The sequence below is a fragment of the Populus nigra genome, chromosome 1 (assembly GCF_951802175.1).
Source record: "Populus nigra chromosome 1, ddPopNigr1.1, whole genome shotgun sequence".
NCBI classification, from domain to species: Eukaryota; Viridiplantae; Streptophyta; class Magnoliopsida; order Malpighiales; family Salicaceae; genus Populus; species Populus nigra.
Genome location: NC_084852.1, coordinates 41,556,492 through 41,568,650, shown reverse-complemented (window position 1 = coordinate 41,568,650; position 12,159 = coordinate 41,556,492). Strand labels below are relative to the sequence as shown.

General features: G+C 34.8%; 2 protein-coding genes across 5 annotated transcripts; both read left to right on the top strand.

Annotated features, from left to right (window-relative positions):
* Window positions 1-630, top strand: LOC133682080 (E3 ubiquitin-protein ligase RDUF1-like). Its single transcript, XM_062105337.1, has one exon. The coding sequence runs from the start codon at window positions 1-3 to the stop codon at window positions 628-630; it is 630 nt and encodes a 209-aa protein (XP_061961321.1).
* Window positions 631-2,894: 2,264 nt separating this feature from the next.
* LOC133677684 (kinesin-like protein KIN-14J) lies at window positions 2,895-11,725 on the top strand. 4 transcript variants are annotated; one of them, XM_062099816.1, is made up of 22 exons: window positions 2,895-3,108; window positions 3,668-3,789; window positions 3,875-4,029; window positions 4,148-4,246; window positions 4,774-5,005; window positions 5,329-5,453; window positions 5,556-5,639; window positions 5,763-5,837; window positions 5,930-6,022; window positions 6,122-6,151; window positions 6,827-7,168; window positions 7,246-7,327; window positions 7,476-7,571; window positions 7,696-7,875; window positions 8,071-8,177; window positions 8,270-8,449; window positions 8,677-8,840; window positions 8,920-9,173; window positions 9,302-9,465; window positions 9,919-10,499; window positions 11,184-11,290; window positions 11,442-11,725. In XM_062099816.1, exons 2-22 carry the CDS (start codon window positions 3,714-3,716, stop codon window positions 11,510-11,512), a joined length of 3,297 nt encoding a protein of 1,098 aa, XP_061955800.1. In that variant the 5' UTR covers window positions 2,895-3,108; window positions 3,668-3,713; the 3' UTR covers window positions 11,513-11,725. The 4 variants fall into 4 exon arrangements, with proteins under 4 accessions (XP_061955800.1, XP_061955806.1, XP_061955791.1 ...); XM_062099822.1 differs by having other exon boundaries at window positions 5,760-5,837; window positions 11,187-11,290; XM_062099807.1 differs by having other exon boundaries at window positions 5,760-5,837.
* The last annotated feature ends 434 nt before the right edge of the window (window positions 11,726-12,159 follow it).

Genomic DNA, 12,159 nt, shown 5'->3' with positions numbered 1-12,159 from the left:
ATGCCCTTTATAAGTAGCCACGAAAACAACAATGGATGGGATCAAGATAATTCAAGATTGATCCCTTTTGATGAATCAGCACGCATACTCTTGGAATTCGAAGTGTCCACGTCTGTGTTGGATGATTTGAGTGAAGATGACTATTCTGATTTTGAAGATGATAGTACTGATGGTCAGGAAGATATGGGTTTTGAGGATAACATGTCTTATGTTTCTTCAGAATCATACACTAGTCATGTTCTTGATGCTAATGATCTTTCAATGCAGCTGCGGACAGAACTTGCCCTGGGTGAAGTTTCGCCCCTTCCTCCGCCGTATACTTTCACTCTTTATTCTGCTGGTTTTTATCTTGAAGATCCATCTTTGAGGTTAGCGGAAACCTTGAGTGATAATGTGGGTCCAAAGGCGCAGTCCGCGAGTAAAGAATCGATTGAAAACTTGGAGGAGGTGAAGATTGATAGGGAATCATCAAATTTGGAGTGTCCCGTTTGCTTAGAAACGATCTCAACGGGGTCCGAAGCTAAACGCATGCCATGCTTTCATATCTACCATGGGAAGTGCATTGTTGAGTGGTTAATGAATAGCAATACATGCCCTGTTTGTCGCTACCAGATGCCTACAGAGTCTTGATTGATTTGGTTTCAAATTGGTTCTTGAACATGTCTTGAAATTCTTTGATTTTGTTATCTTCCGTACTTTTATCTTTTTTCTTAGTTGAGGGAGTAGTATCACTATTACTTTGTCCTCAGAAGCCAGGGACTGTAAGAATGCAGGTCCACTGGTTTTCCTTTGTTTGATGGTACAATCCTGTTTGTCAACATGCATGTAGGCATTTATTTTCTAGCTTTCCTTGACCAAAATCCTGGAAAAGTTATCTTTTAGACGAAGCATGCTGATCAGCTTATGGTTTGTTTCAATGTAAGATCTACTTCTTCTTTTTCCATTTTTTTCCGGGGGCTGTTTGTAACCAGAAGCCAGCAAGTTCCGAGTTAATTTTCGTTGCAAGGAAGCATCATGCCATATTGGCATGTGTGTAGTGATAACTAAGCAGGCAAAATCAATCAAGACTAGAAGTTGATTTCGGCCTGTTTATTTGCTGGAAAGTAATTTTTTTTTGAAAAGTAAATTTAAAAAAAATAAATTTCAGGAAAGTAAATTATTTTCTGATATTTGATAGTGTAATAAAAAATAAATTGAAAAATATTTTTCAGTGTTTGATTATGTCACGGAAAATGAGTTGGAAAATAACTTATTCATGTTTTATTTTCTCAAGTTTATTAAAATAATGAGGAACAAATCTTACAAATTAAAAAGTTGAATGAGGATGAAATTGAAAAAAAATATAATTTCATAAATTATCTCAAATAAAATAAATAATAATCAAAATTATAGAGATCAAATCTAAAAAATAAAATAAAAATGAAAGATGAAGAAATTAAAATAATAATAATTACCATTTCATAAATTATTTCAAATAAAATAAGTAACAATAAAAAAAATAAGGATCAAATTTGATAGATAAAAAAATTCAATAAGAAAATGATAAGGGAAAAGCAAATAACAATTATAAAAATGAGGACTAAAGTTAATATAAAAATTAAATTTTAAGAGAAGAAATTGAAAAATAAATATTCAAAACAAAATATATACATCAATCAAAAGTTTGAGGATCAAATTTGATATAGTCAGCAAATAATATGATATTTCTAAATTTTTCACAACTTCCAGAAAGTGTTTTTTGTTGACTAATTTTTATAATGGAAAACAAACATATGAAAGTTTATAAAGTAGTTTCCCGAAAATTACTTTCTAGAAAACAAACATGGCCTTCATTGCAGTGCTAATTTCCCGATGAAATATTTATCCAAATTTGTCTTAAAAATTTATGTAAGCTATAGCAAATAAAAGTCAGGGGGTGTTAATTTAATCCGAATCTGATAAATAATGACTCATCCTGAATAATTTATATACCTATACAAATATATTATATAAATATGTTTGTAGAATATTTAGATTTTTTTAATATAATATCATATATATATATATATATATTTTAATATTGATATAAAATACATGCTTGCATGCACACATACATATATATAAATGATAAATATTATACATATATATATATATATTATTTTTTATTGAATAATAAATAATAATAGATATATTTATATGGATATGTACATTCACACACTCATATTAATAAATAAATAAAAAGGAACAAATAAATAATGCCCATGAAGCCATTCATTAAAGTTGAACCAATCCATGCCTGCTAAGATAGGAGAGACAATTGGAAAACTTTACGACTTGAGCAATGTCAATGAAATAATTGGATGCAATCTTGCTTGCTTAAAAATTAATTTTTAAACTTGATGATTTGAATTGGGTGAAAAAAAAAAAGATAACAAGCAATTAAATTAATTACTATTTTTATTAAATATTAAATCGTGTTCATTCTATTTAAAATTTTAACTTAGATAAAAAAAAATAACAAAGAAAATTACGGGATCCCATTTTATTCCCAAAAAAAAAAAAAATATCAGTAGCATTTGACATCAAATCATGTTAGTTAGTAAAAGTCAGCAGTCCCGCACGTTTATGAAATCTAACAAAAAGTCTTCCATCACCACACCTTCTATATATATATCAATGCAATTTTGATAGCATTCGTCTGCTTTTCAATAAAACGTCGTAGTTTCACTTTTCAATACCTTGTTTTGTTATGGTTTCAATTTCAAATCCCAATAAAATAAAGTTAAGAGAGAAAAACCAAAACGACAGAAGCTACAAGGCGGGAATTCCACTCCAAATTTAGTGGGGCTGGGGTCACCATGGGCCCCACCTTCCAGAATTTTTTTTTTTAGCTATTTCAAAAAATAAAAAAAACCCAAAATTGAAAAAACGCGTTCCATTTCCCAGCTAAGATAGGCCAACAAAGCTGTTTTCCTTTCTCGATCTTTAGACCCCAATAGAAAAAAAAGGAAAGACTGAAATCTGTTCCGATTTCTTTCAGAACGGTGTCGATCTATACATTTCTTCCTCGACGATTTCTCTCTTACGGTTTCTTATATAGCAATGGCTGTTGATTCTTCGCGATCTCATGTTCGCTTCCGCCTCTAACAATCTCTCTCAAGTTCGAGCTTTCATTACTCACATTTTGACCGTAGCACTCCTTTTGCTTCTGATTAGGGTCTAATGTCGATCTGGTGGCGAATTCGCGTATTTTTGGTCATATATGGAAGTGCATTTGTGATTTCTGTGTTTGAAATGAAGAATTTTTTTTGCTCTTGTTAGGGTTTTTGCAATTTTTTTTAAAAAATTATTGAATTCATAAGGTAGCTAACGATGTAGAGGTAATTTGTAGTTAACGAATTTTCGCTGCATCTGTTTTTCTGGCTGAGGTTAATTAGAATAGGCTATTAATCTTGATTAAGCTAAATAATACTGTTTAGTTGATTTTGGAGTGGTTTTTTTTATTCCTTTTTTCTTTTCTCTTTGTTTTTGGTAAAGTGTAGGGAAAGAAAAGAATCTAAAGCCAGCGTTTTTAGCTTTTTGTGACAAACTCTCATTTTTCTTAACCTGAGTTTAAAGTAGATAAAATCTTTACAATTAGAGTTGCTAAGGTGTGGAAATTAATATTTTGAACATTTATTTTGTGCAGTTCGATAATTAATACGTAGAAGCAAATAATTCTAGATCATTGAAACATGGATATTTCGCCAGAACGCAGCTTGAGCGAAAATGGGGGATATGACAGCTCTAATGAAGCTCATGCTGATGATGGTAAGGAACGCGCAAAATCCCGTGCTGCCTTTTTTCATCCTTTCTTGATTATGTGTCTTAGTTGAGAATTTTGATTTGGTTGCAGTCAATATTCAATCATTGGTTGAGTGGTTAAACCATGCCCTACCTCATTTAAATATGCCATTGGATGCTTCAGAGGAGGAACTGAGAGCATACTTGATTGATGGCACTGTCTTGTGTAGTATTTTGAACAAGTTCTGTCCTGGTTTAGTTGAAATGGTTGGATTTCTTTCTTATCAACGTTTCTGCTGTATGGTTCAGTTTATCTCGTACATTTTTCTTTTTCTGGTTTTGAATTTTTCTAACAGGAATTTGGATTTGTTTTTTGGGCTTTTAGAGAGGCAGTTCTGAACCTGGACCAGAAAATATCCGAAAGTTTCTAGCAGCTATGGATGAATTGGCCTTGCCTAGGTTTGTACTTGCAGACATACAGGAGGTAAGCAAATTGTTTTTTTGTAATAAAAGCAATTGTAGTTTGAATTTCAGTCTAATATCGATTCAGCTAGGTATCATTCATTTGATTTTGGGATTCAAACTCAAAGGAAAGTGGAACCGACTTGACATTAGATCTGTTCTCTAAAGACAATATGATTAAAATAGTCATGTGTTGACACACTAGGTCTATTAATAAGTCATCTCCTAGTTAGATTTCAGTGAAGTGGGTCTTGGAAGGGAGTGTTAAACCTAGTTGATACATTGTTGTGACAAATTTACCTTTTATATCATTGTGCTTCATCATCGATTTAGTTTGACGTCTAGCAGGGCTGGCTCTTGCTGGTAGTTATATGAAATATAAGGTTTAAGGTGATGGGCACATCATTTGGTTTGGGGCTTATTGTGAAATTTCCCAAAACCACTTGCCTTTGCATTTGGCATAAAAAAACTGGATATTCTGTTGCTAGCTGTCATGCCTTTGTCTCTTGTAAAAATTTACTGAAACAGATAATATGAGATGCTTTGCAGGGATACATGGAGCCAGTTCTGCAGTGTCTTGTGACCCTTAAAACACACATTGAATTTAATGGTGGGAAAGAGAGCATCCGTGAGCATCTAAGAAGAAGATGGAATCTACCAAAGATGGAGTTCTCAGAGGGAATTGATAAATCGCAAGTGGACAGAATGACATATGGTGAAAACTCTTCCATATATGGAGAAGAGAGGCAAAGAGATTCTTTTGACAACAAATATGGAAGCGGTATGGATGGTTCTATCTCATTAAAATTGTATGAAACAGAAGTTGTACTTGTATGCATTAAAATTGCAACTTTTTAATTACACGCGCAATTAGATTTGCTTAGCAAGGTCCAAACAGATCTTTCTGCATTTGATTGGGGTCATTGTGATCCTGTATGGGGCAGCTATGTATGGGGCAGCTATGAAGGGAATAATACTAAACCTGATCTTGGTTAACCCACCCCCCACCCCCACCCCCACCCCACCTATATATATACTGCATATTTATACGAGTTTATATGTAGTATTTTCTTATTCTTGTTCTTCTGGTTGTTTCCTATTCAGCGTCTGCTGCTTTGGTGCATGATGTTGTACACAATTTATCTGAGATGTTCCAACAAAAGCAAGGGTCTTATGCTGATCTTTCAGATTCCAATATTTTGGAATTGATGAAATCAAATGGGCTGGACGTAAGTTTCTGGCATCTTGTGTGTTTGTGTGATGATCAATTAAGAAAGCTAACTTCAAGAGCGATGCTGCTCTAATGCATTTTTTTTCATTCCTTTGAGCAGAATACCTCTACTCGAACATTGTTCAGCTTAGTGAACAGAATTCTGGAAGAAAGCATTGAAAGAAAGAATGGGCATGTCCATCATGTATGCCAATCAGATGATGCATAGACACTACATGTCTAATGCATGTTTTAATTGATATATTGTTTGATCAATAATTTCTTGATTTCTCTCTAAGTGATGTCCTTTGTATGTTTTGAATAGCAGATGGCTCATATAGTGAAGAAAGTTGTGCAAGTTATTGAACAACGGGTTTCAACTCTAGCAGTGAACTTGAAAGATGTAATGTTGAGTTGTCTTCTAGATTACATTCATGAGTAATATATTGTATATTGCTCATGCATATTGATTATCATTTTGTTGCCTACTTGTAGCAAAACAATCTTTACAAGGTTCGCTTGGGAAAGTGCCAATCACGAATAAAAGTCTTAGAGACCCTTGCAGCTGGAACCACAGAAGAAATTCGGGTACCTTGAATAAAATTTTTAATTGTCTTGCCTATCTTATTTGAATTTCATTCAAATAATGATATTTATCCTTTTTTTTTATTTAATATTTAAATGCAGGTTTTGTTGTCGCAGCTACAGCAAATCAAGGTGTGACTTTGTTATTCGATATTTCAGTAGCATGCCTTTTCTGTTCATTCCTAGTTTCCAATGTCAGGCTGTTCTTAGCCTTTAGGCAAATGCAACACAATCAGGATGCATCTTTTGTTATTGAAATTATGTATACACCAACGAAGGGAAAAAAAAAAGAGAAGAAAATAATTGAACTCACATTGGTGTTGAACATTGCATAGCCTAGTGCATATGACCAAGAACTGCAGATTTGCTGAATTCCTCAACTAGTGCATTATATAGTGGTACCGTTTATGCTGGGTGTTGCCGGCAACCTAAGTAGAAATATTTAGCCCCTGATTTTGCAGGTTTGAAGGAACTGTGATTTGATTAACTTGTATATATATTTTGATTAGCAGCTGATGTGCACGATAGTGTCTTTAATTCGTTGTGTATGGTGTTCTTATTTGTCTTATATTTGTACCTGTTACATGCTGGGCATAATTGAGGAGGTTATCCATGTGCTTTATTGATGAACGATTCTTTTTGCAAGTGGAAGGTGGCAAGCTTTTAAAATTAATTCGAAAGGCATCTAATATAGTCATTTTTCATAACTGATAAGCAAGAACAACCACAAAGATGTTATAGTGTTTGTCTGTGTTATATTGCTCGTTCTGTAACTCTCTTTGTTTTCCATCATTTTTTTTGTTGCAGATTGAGAAAACTAAAATAGAGGAAAAGAAAAAACTTGAAGAGCAGGAGCTACTTAGAACAAAGCAAGAGAAAATCCACAGTGATATTGAGAACTCAACGCTGAAACATGAACTAGAGATAGCCAAGACAACACATGAAGAGCATTGCTTGCTATTGCAAGTGCAGGCTGAGGAAACTAAAGTTGAATTGGAGAAGAAATTAAAGGAACTTGAATGCTTCTTAGCAGAATCAATGAAGAGGGTGAAAGAACTTGAGTCATTTTCTGAATCTAAATCACAGAGATGGAAAAGTAAAGAGGGCTCCTATAGAAGCTTTATAGATTATCAATCTAGAGCTTTGAAGGTTTGCCTCACTCTCTTGTTCTTAAGTGAGCTTCTGTTGATGTTAAGTCAGTAAATTAATAATGCTTTTACTGTTAGGAATTGAGGGCAGCTGCTGACTCTGTAAAACATGAGATCTTGAAGGCCAAAAGGAGTTATGCTGAGGAATTTAATTTCTTGGGTAGGATTGACTGTCTGCTATAGTTTAGTTTAGTATTGTTTTTCAATTTCGTTTATTATTTTGATGTCAACAAGTGCATTCTGTGATTCAAGGGGCTTTCTCTCATGCTGTGCATGCCTTTTTTTTTAAAAAAAATAATCTTGAGCAGGTGTGAAGCTTAAAGGACTAGCAGATGCTGCTGCAAATTATCATTCAGTTCTTGCAGAAAATCGAAGGCTATACAACGAGGTTCAGGATTTGAAAGGTACACTGCTCCATATGTTTTGCTTGGTATGCTCATGTTGCTTGTGCTGATTGCTGCACTTGTTTTAGGAAATGTTATAGTGCATTTTCTTTGTAGCTTATGCTTTTCTATCATTTGATCATAGGCAATATTAGAGTGTATTGTCGGATAAGACCATTCCTTCCTGGACAATCTAAGAAGCGAACAACAGTAGAATATATTGGTGAGAATGGCGAATTGGTTATATCAAATCCTTCAAAACAAGGAAAAGACAGTCATAGGCTTTTCAAATTAAACAAGGTTTTTGGTCCAGCAGCTACTCAAGGTTAGAGTTTTCCTTTTCTTTCATTTCTTTTTTCAAAAATAGAAGATTGATTTTACTTCACATTTTTCCTTTGAATTCCTTTTTTTTTTGTTTTTTTTACAAATAACCGAAGTTGTTGGAAGGCTTGCATTCAGTTGCACATATTTGTATTTTAGAGATTGTATATGACTCCTAGTTGTTGACATATGTTGGCAGAGGAGGTATTTTTAGACACCCAACCACTTATTCGGTCTGTCCTTGATGGATACAATGTATGTATATTTGCATATGGTCAAACAGGCTCAGGAAAGACCTATACAATGGTATGATAATCTATTTTTTCTCACCTAAACATTTTCATTATTATAAACCTTTTGCTTACAAATTGTACTTTGTGCTCGTGTCTTTCCTCTAGAGTGGGCCTAATATGACATCACAAGAAGATTGGGGGGTCAATTACCGAGCGCTGCATGATCTTTTTCAGATCTCCCAAAACAGGAAAAGCTCCATTTCATATGAAGTTGGTGTTCAAATGGTAGAAATTTACAATGAGCAAGTTCGTGATTTACTTTCAAGTGATGGTCCTCACAGAAGATATCCTTCATGTTCATTCTCTTCAATTTTGTTATTATTTTTCATGGTTGGCAATTTCAACTCTATAGCTTTAACTGGGTTGATCCTGTTATCCTTTCTGGTTCTTTATTGATTTATGAACGCAAATTCTTGCTTTCTGGTTGATTTCTTGTTGGTTAGTTCAGAGTTTGCTTCAACTAATCTTGATTTTAGTGGTAAAATATTTGTATTTCCCCTAACTTGCACACACTTGGGATTTGGAGTACAACCCAACCAAATGGTTTGGCTGTCCCTGATGCCAGCATGCATGCTGTTACATCAACTGCAGATGTGTTGGAATTAATGCGCATTGGGTTAATGAACCGTGCAGTGGGCGCTACAGCTCTAAATGAAAGAAGTAGTAGATCCCACAGGTTGTCTCTTTTATGGTGATTGTTGGCACAGTAGGTTTTAAAAAACTGTTTTTGTTTTAACTGAACTCTTATTTTGCAGTGTTCTCACCATTCATGTCTATGGCATGGACTTGGAAACTGGTGCTGTTTTACGTGGTAACCTACACTTGGTTGACCTTGCTGGTAGTGAAAGAGTGGATCGATCTGAAGCTACTGGAGAAAGGTTGAGGGAAGCACAACATATAAATAAATCATTATCTGCACTCGGGGATGTTATATTTTCTTTAGCGCAAAAGAGTCAGCATGTGCCATACAGAAATAGCAAACTAACTCAAGTACTTCAAAGTTCATTAGGTGCTATTTTATATCTAAAGTGCTTTGTCATAATTTATGACTCTTAATGTCTGATAAAGTAAATTTGATTCTCTAAGTCTTATTAAAATGCACTAATGGCTTCCCTATATTTTTTTTCCACATTCTAGGTGGTCAAGCGAAGACCCTCATGTTTGTGCAGCTTAATCCTGATGTAGATTCCTATTCAGAAACTATAAGTACTTTGAAGTTTGCTGAGAGGGTTTCAGGGGTTGAGTTAGGTGCTGCAAAGAGCAACAAAGAGGGGAGAAATATTAGAGAACTCATGGAGCAGGTTGAAAACTTATTCTCATTCATCAATACTTATAAAAGTTGTGCCTGATTACTTTGAATTGTCTCCTGGAATAGAGATAACCCGTGATTGGTGAATTTTCAGCCAGGTAAACAGGCACATGTGAAAGTTAATGGGAAACCCCATTAACCAGTGTCCCTGGACCAGCATATATCTCTTTGACTTTGACCTTTATTAGCATTACATTTGCCTGACCTCATGGAGTGACTGGCTTCTTCACCTTCTTAGGATATAGATATTCGAAGTTGATAGGGGTGAGAACGAGGAGATTATTGTTCTATTGCCAATGTTATTCGAGTCATAAAGCTCAGTTGCTTAACAGAATTTGAGTTTCCTTGAGCATTCGATAGACTTTACCTGTTTTCAATTTTTCTATAATCTGCATTGAATAATTTGAGTCCATTTGAGTCAATTTATTCAAAGTCAACCTTGCAGGTTGGATTGCTCAAAGAGACAATTTCAAGGAAAGATGAAGAGATTGAGCGGCTGCAGCATCTCCAGTCGAGTGGCAATGGTGTGAAGTGTGATATGAATTCACGTAGGTATGATTCTTCTTCTCCAAGAAGACATTCAATTGGGACTGCACTGCATAACCATAGGCTATCAGGAGGGAAAGGTTCAGGGCTTTTCGAGAAAGCATCTTCTGATATGGACAACTGTTCTGGGAACAGTGAAAGACACTCTGAAGCTGGTTCTGTAAAGTCAATGGATGACTTTAAGGATCTCAAAACTTTGCTTCCACAGTCAAAGTCAATGGATGACTTATCAGTCAAAAAGGAATTTGTCTCTCAGCCTAAGTTTGTTGGACCAGGTGTTGATCAGAATGATAAAGAAGACCTAGATCTCTTGGGCTTTGGAGATGCAGATTCTGATGAGCGATTAAGTGACATATCTGATGGTTGTCTTTCAAGGGCTGAAACTGAAGGCTCTCTGGGTAGTGCAGTAGAGTTCACTCTTTTCCCTGAATCTAAACCTTCTGAAGTTGCAAAACCAGCCGGAAAGGCTGAGAACAAGAGGTGCGTATGCTTCAATTCCTTGATAAATTTGAATGTTCTGCAATCTTTTTTTGCGGGTTTAGCAAGCTACTTTCTGGTGTTTTCTGATACTTTCTTCTCATTTCAATTCATGAGTCTTCTGTAATACTACACTCTGACCGCCACTCACAGTTTTATCACTAAAGTAAAATTCCAGTGTAAAAGTTGTGATATTCACATTATAAATTGTTTCACTTTTCCCCAACTTTTTCAATCGCACTAAAACTAAGTTTATATTTAAAAGTTATTGCTCAATTTTTACAGGACCTGCTATTGTATCATATGCATACTTTCAGTGCTGTTATACCTGCACTTTTACTGTAGTTAAACTAAAACTTTTCCCTGAAGGAATCGGCAGTTTAATTTTCTAGACTCCATGTGAAATGGGCATTTTTCTTTGTTCTTCAGTTTGATAGTTTCTGGTCAGTTGTCCTCATCTCTTTCCTCATTTTGTATATGGGAAGCCACCATTGACTTTGTATCTCCAGCATTAAAAAAGAAGAAGAAAAAAAAGAATGCATTTTAATATCACTTACTATGTTCTGTCGTTTCTTCCTATTTAAAGGTGTTTTTGTGTTGCAGTTCTTGACGACAATGATTTTAATCAGATTTCTATACCGCAGTGTTGAAATGAATCCCTAGCCTGACAAATTTTGCTGTTTTCAGCAGACTGACTTTTGCATCTGGGCTTCCTAAGCCTTCGCAAAGACCGGCGCAAACAAGATTACCACGCTTGTCTCTGGCTAAGAGCTCTGCCTCTAAGGCTTCATCGAGTACGAATATTTCATGCTTTAACCATTTATCCCCTCTCATGATTATCATGCAGGACAAGTTCTTATAGCTATTATAGCTTCATGTACATCGATGCCCTATACTTTAAGGATCCCTGACATCTCTATCTTCCTCTTGTTTTTTCCTTTTAAGGTATGTCAGAATCTAGGAAACCTCCTGCAAGCGGTTTCTCTGCAACCAAGCCAGGGAAACGATGGCACTGAAAGTGGAGGGAATTTTAAGATGGTAGAAGAATTGACACTTAACCTTAGCAGCTGGTGTCTCTAACTGAAAATGATTATCGTTACCTCTAGTTGCTTCCATTTGTCTCGTGGAAGTGTTTGTATTTGTATATACTCAAGGATGGGCAAAATGGTAACTCACGTTGGTTTTACCATTTTGTCACTATTTATATCACGTTCTGTTTTTTGTTTTTATTTGACACTACTAACTCTTGTTTTTTTTTTTTTTTTATGTTAAAAAATAGTCCGAAGGCCAAAAGAACAGAGATTAATATTAATTAACAATAACAACACAATTAACATTTAACAAATTAACAATTAACATTGATTAGCATTAACAATTAAGGATTAAGAAAAGAAACTAAATTAGGATGGTGTTTTACTGTACTGTACCGTGGATGGTCACTAATTTGCTTTTGTGGATTGAGTGGCAAAACTAATTTAATAAAGCGTTTAGCTTTATTTAGGCAAAACTATCCTATGCTTTGTTGTTATTTGCGCTTTTACCATTAGCGGTTCGCTCCAACATTGTACTTGAAACTCTATACGGTGTGCAGATGGAATTTGATCAAGATTTTGTGACAGGTGCATATCAATTTTCTTTTTGGCATTTCATCTATATATATATA

What these genes read in the sequence shown, in the direction of transcription:
- LOC133682080 (XM_062105337.1), top strand. Translation starts at nt 1, where the DNA reads ATGCCCTTTATAAGTAGCCACGAAAACAACAATGGATGGGATCAAGAT.
- LOC133677684 (XM_062099807.1), top strand. Translation starts at nt 3,714, where the DNA reads ATGGATATTTCGCCAGAACGCAGCTTGAGCGAAAATGGGGGATATGAC. An exon ending in TGAGGAATTTAATTTCTTGG is followed by an intron (nt 7,328 to 7,475) that starts GTAGGATTGACT and finishes AATCTTGAGCAG; the next exon opens with GTGTGAAGCTTAAAGGACTA. An exon ending in CGAGGTTCAGGATTTGAAAG is followed by an intron (nt 7,572 to 7,695) that starts GTACACTGCTCC and finishes ATTTGATCATAG; the next exon opens with GCAATATTAGAGTGTATTGT.